Source organism: Mytilus galloprovincialis, chromosome 6, assembly GCF_965363235.1.
Source record: "Mytilus galloprovincialis chromosome 6, xbMytGall1.hap1.1, whole genome shotgun sequence".
NCBI lineage: Eukaryota > Metazoa > Mollusca > Bivalvia > Mytilida > Mytilidae > Mytilus > Mytilus galloprovincialis.
In genome coordinates this window covers 31,096,948-31,107,614 of record NC_134843.1, presented here as the reverse complement: position 1 = coordinate 31,107,614, position 10,667 = coordinate 31,096,948, and the positions used below count along the sequence as shown (strand labels likewise).

Genomic DNA, 10,667 nt, shown 5'->3' with positions numbered 1-10,667 from the left:
TGAATAATGATGATTGAATTAATTATTATCAATACTTTTTAAAGTTAAATGATTGAGTTGTCAATTGAAAATTCCAGTGGTGACATTTTCCCTCAAAGAAATAAGTTATTTCCCTTTATGTAACTTCCTGTGTAAACAACTACTTGTTATTTCTTTTCGACTTTTGCCTCAAGAGTCAAGTCACAAGATGAAAGCACTTATATTAACAGTAAGGACAAAATAACATTGCAAGGACTATACAGTATTAGTCATGACAATCATAATATGATATAAGTATTCTTTCTTTATGTAGACATGTTGACATCAATCAATTTGCTTAAAATTGAAGGAAAATAAATCACTTATAGTCCAAGGATTTCCTTGCTCAGTCCCAGAATATATTTACTATTTTTAGTAAAAATTACATAAATAAATTTCTTTCAAATTTAAAGTATAACAGATCACAAAATTTCCTGCATCTAACCTGTTTATCAATCTTGTTTTAACTTACTTTAGTTAGACCCGTCCTCGAGTACGTCAGCGCTGTCTTGGATCCCTACAAGCAACAACAAATCCAACAACTGGAAAACGTACAACGCCAGGCTGCTAGATTCGTAATGGGTGACTTTTTCTCGAGGGAACCAGGTTGTGTGACTAAAATGACTCAGCAACTAGGTTGGGAACCACTGGAACATAGGAGAGCCAGGAGCAGAGTCATCATGTTCTACAAGATAATAAACCATATTGTAGAAGTTCCTGTTCACCACCTGCTCAGCCATCATGATACCAGAACCCGTGGTTCCGTGTCAAATAACATCAGACAGATAAGGACCAGACTGGACTGCTTTAAATATTCATTCATCCCAGCCACCATCATATCTTGGAACAACATACCACCAGATATCAGAGCTTCCCCGTCTGTGGAACACTTTCGAGACGACATCAAAGATGTCAGCGTGTCGACACTACTCCACATCTAAATTACAGCACCGTTTTTAACTGTACATACAGATCTCTTTTTAACTGTACATACTTGAAGGTTTTTAGCTGTTCGCTCACGCTGGAGTTTATACACTCAAATATGAGTCCACTCCTTGACGGAAAGATAGAGATAGATAGATAACGGAAGCAGGACAAATCGCCCCACTGGCAAATCGCCCCACACCTAATCGCCCCACTTTTTCACCAACCCGAACCCACTTTTAAAAAAATCACCCCAAACTGGTTAACCAACTTGCCCCACTTTTTGGGATACGATTGCTGTCAAGCAATCTGTAGACTTATACCATTGACCCTATGATACACTCCCTCACGTCATTCGTTTTATTCTAAACATTCAGCAACATCTCAAATTCTTATGATTGTCTTGCTTTAAAAGGTAAAAACAAGCAAAACAATTGAACATAAACAACTTTCCTGTAATGTTTTACTCATAATCTTCATGTGTGATATTTTCCTTGACTTATCTGAGTGTTTTTAACAATACGGAAAATCAGAATTAAACAGTATTTATATTTAGTGTTTTTATAAATTTAGAAACACGTCAGAGGGAATTCCTAAATTTTGATAACTTGCGAGAGTTCTCTGAAAGCCGATCGATAATTTTATTTCTGTCACAAGAACTGAAGTGGAGTATTTCTATATTTTACCGTTATGAAACTGATATAATTTGATACTGTACTCTCATAAAGAAATGGAGAACCATTCATCATATCATTTAATAAACGTTCTTGTTCCAAATCGCAAGTCGCAGTTTGTTTATGTATTAATGCCCATGCGTGGTCTCACTAATTAGAGACAAAAAGAATTGTAGAGACAAAAAGCGTCAAGAAGCGACAAGAAGAATAATATTAGCAACAAGAAACTATTTAGCGACAAGAAAACATTTTTTTATTTATATTTATACTTATTCGAAATAAATATTAAAAAGATATGCAAAAGAAAACAATTTCAACGACAGGAAAATTAATTTTGATAGGGAAAAAAATTAAACTTGTAAATCTAATTCAGTTGCTACATTTATTTACATGATATTTTATATAAGGTATCACAGGAAGTATTACCTTTACCCTGTCGTTTTATGGTATTACTTTTACTTGTGTTTTAGAACAATAATATATTTTGATTTTTATTTGTTTTTTTTTAAAACTATTTTTGTACAATATATAATTAACTTGCAAAATGCATTATTTGTGCATAATTGTCCAGAAAATACATACACAAATTGTGAAATACAAATTAAGAACTGAAATCAAACAAGAGGAAAACATAACTAAAACGTGAATATTTTTCATCATTTTATTTAGTGTATTGTCTCATTTAACGATATTTATCATGTTTATGCATATAGATTGAAGATTAAAGGAAACTGATGACAATCTTGAGTTTTCAACAGTCAGGTGTTCACTATTCGGTACATATAGATTCCTACACTGAAACAAGTGTATTACGATATTTCTCCACTCGAGACAGTTAAATTTTACTATTTAAAGCGCGAGGCTTGCTGAGCCCTTTAAATAATAAAATTTAACTGTCGAGAGTGGAGAAATATCGTAATACACGAGTTATAGTGTCGGAATCTGTTTCTCTAATGATTTTTATCCTTCTTTTTCAAAGATTTTCAGAAAATTGTGCTCTTTATATGCGACGTCATCAGGCAAGGTCGCCTTTTTTCATGACGTCACAATAGGAAAATTGAGAAGAAAACAAAACATTTTGACGTCATAATCAAATTTCGACTAATCATTTGCCGAGAACAGATTTTTCACTAGTGAGGAGAAATATTTTTCTCACACCGGTCAGGAAATGTGAAAATAGCACAAAAATTTGAGAAAATAATTGTATATTCTGGTGCATGTAAGGTGAAGGTGTTAATGGATGTTATTGTAGCAATTAAACAAAGGACACGCACCTAGTTAATCTCATTTGATGCTCTGAATTGTGTATTACCTTAGAGTGAAGCCACAGCTAATGTTGGTCCTATCAGGAAAAATTAATTGTACAGTTAGGAAGGAAATAATATTTCATGTTTTTTTTTTATTAAATCCTTCAAAAGGAAGGTGACAAATCTTTGTTTTTATTTTCATTTTATAGCGTTTACATTTCCTTTGCTCTTACACATGTTTAATTTCTTCATATAAAAAGTACACAATCTCTTCCTCGAATTTTTTTTATTTCTTCATCTTTCAATATAATCCTAAAAAAATATTTTGATGTATGTGATAACAAAATGTATTCTTGTCGCTAAATAGCTTCTTGTTGCTTTTTGTCACTAATTTTTTTTCTTCTTGTCGCTTCTTGACGATTTTTGTCGCTAATTAGTGAGACCCCACATGCGTGTAGTTTTCCTGATTTCAAGGGGTATCAGATTAAGTGATTCCCCGCTTCATTGATTAATTTGAAACTCATGGGATTCTTTCTATGTCTGTCTGCATATGGAGGGCTGTTGTTGTTGCACAATTTTAAATCATATGCATAATTTAAATTAAAATAAATGTTTCATCGTAAAAATTTCCAATAACACCCCTTCAGCAGAAATGGAATCTTCCATATTATCGTTTCGAGTTGTCTCCCTTTTCGAAGTATTGGTCAAGAAGAATTAACTCGTTAATGCCGTTTTATTAAGAACGATCTCAATGTAAACAGAGGAGTGTGTACGGAAAGTAGTCATGCCATCTGACCCAAAGGAACTTCAATAACTAAAGAGTAAGAAATGGGGTTCCTCCTAAACTGGTCCGCCGTTCTATATATAGCTTCGCACCGAAGGTCAGTGTAACGATAAGTGAACACAACAGGGGTCCAGTTTAGGGTTCCTCCTAGAATTACGGTGATAAGATACGGAAGCAAGTTAACTCGTACCGCGGCATTGGAACCAAAAAAGTTAACTTGTACTACTGGGAAGTCGTACCATTCAGAAAAATATATTAAAAAATATGTTTTATGGGTTTCTGTTTGTAAACTTAATAGAAATAAAGTTGAATTACTTGAATTTTACATAGGAGTTAAATGAAAACTTAGACAAAAATAAAGAATGTGTTAAAGCATTAATGTTTTAACTGATCTTTCAAACTAGAACATATAGGCGGATCCAGGCCCCCCCCCCCTTTTTCGTGGAAAAAAATTGGTTGATTATAAAGGGAATCATTGAAGCATGACTGGAGCGAGCCCCCTCTTAGGTCAGTCAGCGGGCTCCCCCTTAGGAAAAGTTCTGGATCCGCCACTGTAGAACATAATCCAGAGGAAAGTTAAAACATTGCTTTAACTGTACTTTATTAAAATTGAACATGTTGAATATATATATATCCAATTTAAGTTAATTAAAGCTGTAATCCATGATCACAAATTGAATGCTATGTTTACAATTGTTGAAAGCCATGTGCTTTTTTTGCGGGGAAAATGCGGACCCCCTTAACAGGAATCAGTTACATTTCATTGTTATTTATAGACAGTAAAAATAATTTTGGCAATCATTTTGACTAACTGCTAAGATTTAATTATTCATGAAAAATTTTCTTCGGGTGAAACTGTTAATACTTTAATTATCTACATCTGCCACAGTATGTTCTATCCAATATACAAGGAACATTAGCTACAAATTGGTCATTGTACTTTCAAATTATATACATTTTACAGACTTAAGAGGTATTGGGTGAAAGTAACGTATATTATGTATATTCATCATTTAACACCATTTGAATGCATTTAAATAAGTTGGTACGAGTTAGCAATGGTACGAGTTTGCATTGGTACAAGTTTTTTTAGTGGTACGAGTTTACAATGGTACAGGATAACTATAATTCGATAAAACACAATAAGTACATGGCTCATACACTTGTAACGGGGATTGGCTATTCTATAAGTTGAGTGACTATTCAGATTGTTACATTTTGCATGTGCAGTTGAATTAGTTTAGAGATTAATACTACCCAGCTGTACCAGGGTTACTGGCCAAAAATGCTTGAGACTCCCGCATGTTCATATTATTTTGCGGCAGTATTCTTGGATCTATTTTTGTCCTCTTTGATCTTTTCAATTTTGGCCAAATCTCATGCATTTGTTTAATGAAAATTTGGCAGAACTGCTATACATGTGTCAATGAAAACTATGGCAATCGTATCCCTCAGAGCATTCTGCTCTTTGATTAAAAATTCGCCCCAGTTGTGAAAAGAGTTAAATCCTGTTAATATTACTCCTGCCAACTTGCCCCAATTTATGAAAAACTGTCATAATCATTTAGATGAATATATAACTTTCATGTCTGCCAACTCGCCCCACTTGAATGAAAACTAATCTATACAGAATACACAAAAATGTAAAATGTATTTAATTATTATTATTTAAATTAAATGATGTTTCACTTTCTTAAATTTTAATTCTTGACTTATCTTATAAAACATTGAAAATGTTTACCAGGAAAAAATGTAACATGCATGCTGATGCTACCTTCTTCTTGTGTTATTTCAACCAAAACAAAAGAACAAAAAAGAAGATGCATTTCTAACGTTTTCATAAGTGGGGAGAATTGGAAGGCCTACACTCATTACAGTTTAATTATTTAATTCATAAATGGGGCTCGTTGGTAGCCATTAATTCTATTCATACTTTTATTTATCAGTGGGGTATGTTAGCAGACATAAATTCAACATTATTACTTACTTTTTCGTAAGTGTAGAGAGTTGGCATGACTAAATATTAGGAGTTTCCTATTTTTCATAAGTGGGGCGAGTTGGCATAACTCAATTCATCAGGATTTTTCTATTTTTCACAAGTGGGGCGGGTTGACATTCACGTCACCGAAATACTGATACTCACAAAAGAAAAAGAAAAAAATTACAACAGATGTGTATCTAAGGTTTTCATAGGTATTGATTTTATTAAATGGCAGGGGGAAAAAAGAGGGACGAAAGATACCAGATGGACAGTCAAACTCATAAATTGAAAATAAACTGACAACGCCATGGCTATAAATGAAAAAGACAAACAAACAATAGTACACATGACACAACATAGAAAACTAAAGAATAAGCATAAAGCAACACGAACCCCACCTAAAACTAGGGGTTATCTCAGGTGCTCCAAAAGGGTAGGCAGATCCTGCTCCACATGTGGCACCTGTTGTGTTCAACAGGATATACAACGGGATAGCATCTTTTTCCTTAAGTGGGGCAAGTTGGCATTTCTAAATTTATCGTGGTTTATCATCTATTTGTCATGAGCGGGGCGAGTTGGCAGACCTTATTTCAGCGGGATTTTAACCCTTTTCATAAGTGGGCCATGTTAACCAACCTATTTTCAATGGGAGTTTACCATTTTCAAAAGTGGGGCGAGTTGGTGAAAAAGTGGGGCGATTAGGTGTGGGGCGATTTGCGAGATTTGTCATGGATTCGTTTTAACTATTAAAAATCTGCAGCTATAATTTTGAATGATGGCAACAGAAGTATTAATACTTCATTTGATAGAACTTGAGAATTTATATGATCTGACTATAATACTACTGTAGCGTGTTACCAGTAAGGCTTTTATTTATAATTAACCATAAACAATGATAAAGAAAAAATTCAACATTTCCAAAAATCAAAGTAGGTTGATGCTTGGATAGATCTTCATGGCTGCAGTCTGTGTCTTTCTAATCATGATTTTTTTTAGCAATCATTGAAATGTTGAAACAAGGAATTATTTGAATCTGGAATAATTTTGGGTTTTGGGAAAATTTATTAGAAATGAATGATGAAAACTAACCCAACTAAATAGGGTTAGCGATGCGCCCATGGCTAAGGGCAATTTTACTGTCACTATCATTTCATTATGAACTAACAGATTCCACCACCAAATCTCGTGCAATATGATATTTATCCACTCTCGACAGTTAAATTTTAAATATTTAAAATGCTTGGCGAGCCTCACTTTTTAAATTTAACGGTCTCAAGTGGATAAATATCATAGCACACTCGTTGCAGTTGTAGAATCTATATATCTCAACATCCTGTGACTTTTATATATTTTATTTTTACATGTAAACCATTTATGAAATTGATTAGTATTTCTAGCTGAAGTCTTTTATTATTTTTCAGATACAAGTAATTGCTGTAGTATTGAGTTATAGAACAGATGCTGAAGATGTCAAAAAGGTCCACATCATATTTATGAATCATTTAGGTAGAGAAGATTGAAATTATTATCGTTTAAGTCATTAATTTAGATCACACCTAAAGCAAAATTGAAAATTGTCTATTCTACATATATGCTTGTATACACATTTAGAGGGGGTAATTTTCATTCAATCATCTCTTATTATACCCTCAGTCCAAAAGAGATCAAGAAGATAAGTTGAAACCAAAGGGACAATTTGGTGGCAAAAACATGGAAATTAGGTAAAAAAGACAAACAACAGACTAAAAAACACATCACAAAATTCAAAATATAAAGATTGAGCAACATTAACCCCACCAACAAAATAGTAAAATAGTAGGGCACTTTTGTCCATTTTCTGAAATTTCCATATTTTTTTTCTTGTACAGAGTACCCTAAAATTTGTTATCAAAACTAACTATACCATGTGAAGCAGTTTCTTTCTATTTCCTGTTCTGAAAACTTAAAGAAGGGGTATCTTTAGTGAGTAATAGCTCACAGATCAACTTGTTCATATGTAATAATTTTATCCAGGCAACATTTTTACATAACTGAAAAGAACCTGAAATTAGGTTGTTATCAGTTACAAGTACTAACTTTTATTTTTCAGATGTAGGATATGATGGGTTGCTGCCAGAAGAACTGGGCTTTATTAACAATGTCCTCAATAAATACTTTGTTGAGTATTTCCCAAGAGCCATCATATTATCAGAACAGCTAAGGATGCTGGGGTATTATGAGAGGTTTATATACACAACACATCCCTGGCTAGTGTCGCTTTACTTGAACTGTCCACCTAATCTTATTTTATCTGGCATAAAATTAAAGGTATATAGCAGATAATACAATTTAGGATTAACATATTTTTGCAAAACTGCTTGTATTTAAAATAATTTTCTGTCAAAAGAAACACTGTATCATTTAAAACATGTAAGTATAAATAGGAAGATGTGGTATGAATGCCAATGAGACAACTCTCCATCAAAGTCACAATGTAGAAAAAAATAACAGTTATAGGTCAAAGTACGGCCTTCAACACAGAGCCTTGTCCCACATCAAACAGCAAGCTATACAGGGCCCCTAAATGACTAGTGTTGAACAATTCAGACTGGAAAACCAACGGTCTAATCTATACAGATATAAAAAAACGAGAAACAAGAAAATGACAACAAATACAAACACTGAACAACAGGCTCCTGACTTGGGACAGGTGCATAAAAATGCAGCAAGATTATAAAAAGAGTGCCTTTTGAGATTACTGATAACAGTCAGGGGTACTACTTATACAAGTAATTTTTATTTACTTGAGGAAGTAAAAAAAAATATACACATATAAGTTAATTTGTAGGATACTTGTACAAGTGAATTTTATTTACTTGTATAGGTAAAAAAAGAATTGGCTTAGTTATGTCCCTTAGACATTCAGATTTTTTTACTTGTATAAGTTAAAAAGTCATCCTATCTTCTTTTCTTTGCTATAATAGAATTTTAAATGGTCTGCCCTTTGCAGATGTCTTTACTAAATGAAAATTCCATTTGTCTGTTATCTTCAGAACACTGCTCATTTACAAGCCCCAAGTAGCAATTTTTGAAGGCCTTGCGCAAATACTTAAGATCTTTGCGCAATCAGTAATGAGATGAAATATTGAACTCTAATAAAAAATTACGAGCTAACCTGGGAAAACTCATTGGAGGCATGATTTTACATCTCAAAACTTTGGTATTTTTGTAGGATTGTAAGAAAAATTTACTATGTGTAAAACTGTATAATTACTTGTACAAGTAGTACCCCTGACTGAATAAAGCAACATAAGAGGTTTTTATTTTTATTTCATGTACCAGTAAACAAATATGATAACTATTATTGCACAAAATTTTGCAATCTGTGATTAATGCACAAAAAAACATGAGTTTGAACATTTCACTATTAGGGAGATTGTTGGATCTTTGGTTTAAATAAAATACCAGTCTCACAATTATGATTACGTTTGTATATAGTACTGTCTTGTTTGTTTTTATAGTGTCCAAATGCAACAGAATTAAACTCATTTGTAAATGCTGTGAAGCAAGGAGACATCACATGGCATGCTGGACCAATGAACATGCAGTTTGAGGTTATGGATGTTGAACTTGCTAGATTTGGGATCAAGTTGAGTAAGGATTTGGATGACAAAATGAACATTGTCAGGAAATTCAGAACACTTAGTCAAAGAGATGTACCAGGTACAGACGTTTTACAATTAGATACATAGAAATTTGTATACAAAATTAATTTTACTTTTCAATCAGATAGATCCACTTTGCACAACCCACTCAAATGGTTTGTTGTTAAATTTGTTCTCTTAATAGATATGTATAAAATTTTTTAATGGACATTCAGCGATCAACAGAAATCATTTAATAAGTTGTTTCTTTCTTTTCTGTGTCTCATATAGATTTATTAATAGCTTGTCCTCCCTCAAGAGCCTCTGCATAATAAACCTGCTCTCAGGTCAAGTGCTGTATCATATCACCAGTAATCAAATCCCAAAGGAATCTATCTCTCTCTCTTTCAAATTTTTGAAATATTTTTATGCCAATTACAATTGAGGTGAGGTTTTTAAATTCCTTCAAAATTATCAGAAACTCTGCAGGTAATCATTTAAGAAAAGGAAACTTTTACTTGAAATAACATAAATAAATAAATCAATGCGAGAGGGTAACATTTCAATATTTTAAAATTGTGTTATTCATTCTCAAATATAAAATCCAACATAAACAGCAAGTTTTGACTTCTAAATCTATGATAGATGTAATAGAATCACATTAATAAATCTTGTATTAGTGCTTATTATAGATGATTCACAATAAAGCAGGCATGTATCAAATTCTAAAATAACATTTTGGTCATCTGATGTATGTATATACCTGATTTGGCAGTATCTTACTTTCTACTTCTTGACACACATTATTACATATTTATAATAATAATAATTTATATTTTGTACACTTCTTATACTCCCATCTAAGACGGGACGTATTATGGTATACTGTTGTCCGTCCGTCGTCCACACTTTGGACAATTACTAAAAAATGCTTTCACCAACATTTATGAAACTTTGTTGAATTGTTTATATCTATTGACGTTAGTTCCCTTTCGATTTTTATAAATTTCTGATTTTTTGTTTCCATGTTATGAAGTTTTATCCTTAAAAAAGGGGAGATTATTCAGTTTTCGGACAATCACTCATAAACACTTTCACAAAATTTTATATAACTTTGGTGAATTGTTTATATTTGTTGACTTAAGCTACCTTTCAATTTATATAAACTTCAGATTTTACTGATCCCTTTTGATTTGTATTAAGGAGTAGGGGCATTAAGGCCTGGTTTTGGCCCAAGAAAATAAAATGTTTGATAACTTTTTCAAATTAGCACATAATCTTTAGAAATGCATAGGGTCAAGAAATATAAATTAAAAACATTAAGATTCTTATGTGATGACGTCACAATTACGTCATAATATGTACTGTTTTCACAAAAATGAAGAAAATTCAGAATTTATGCAGTTTTCTATCTTT

The 10,667-nt window shown here is 32.5% G+C and overlaps 1 protein-coding gene across 1 annotated transcript in view; it reads left to right on the top strand.

The window, feature by feature from the left end:
• Positions 1–166: 166 nt before the first annotated feature.
• The window catches only part of LOC143079360 (uncharacterized), a 35,139-nt gene continuing 24,638 nt past the window's right edge, over positions 167–10,667 (top strand). The window contains exons 1-4 of the mRNA XM_076254633.1: positions 167–208; positions 7,050–7,134; positions 7,718–7,935; positions 9,129–9,330. Coding sequence (XP_076110748.1) covers positions 188–208; positions 7,050–7,134; positions 7,718–7,935; positions 9,129–9,330 — 526 coding nt within the window. The 5' untranslated portion in view covers positions 167–187. The remainder of the gene's footprint in view (positions 209–7,049; positions 7,135–7,717; positions 7,936–9,128; positions 9,331–10,667) is intronic.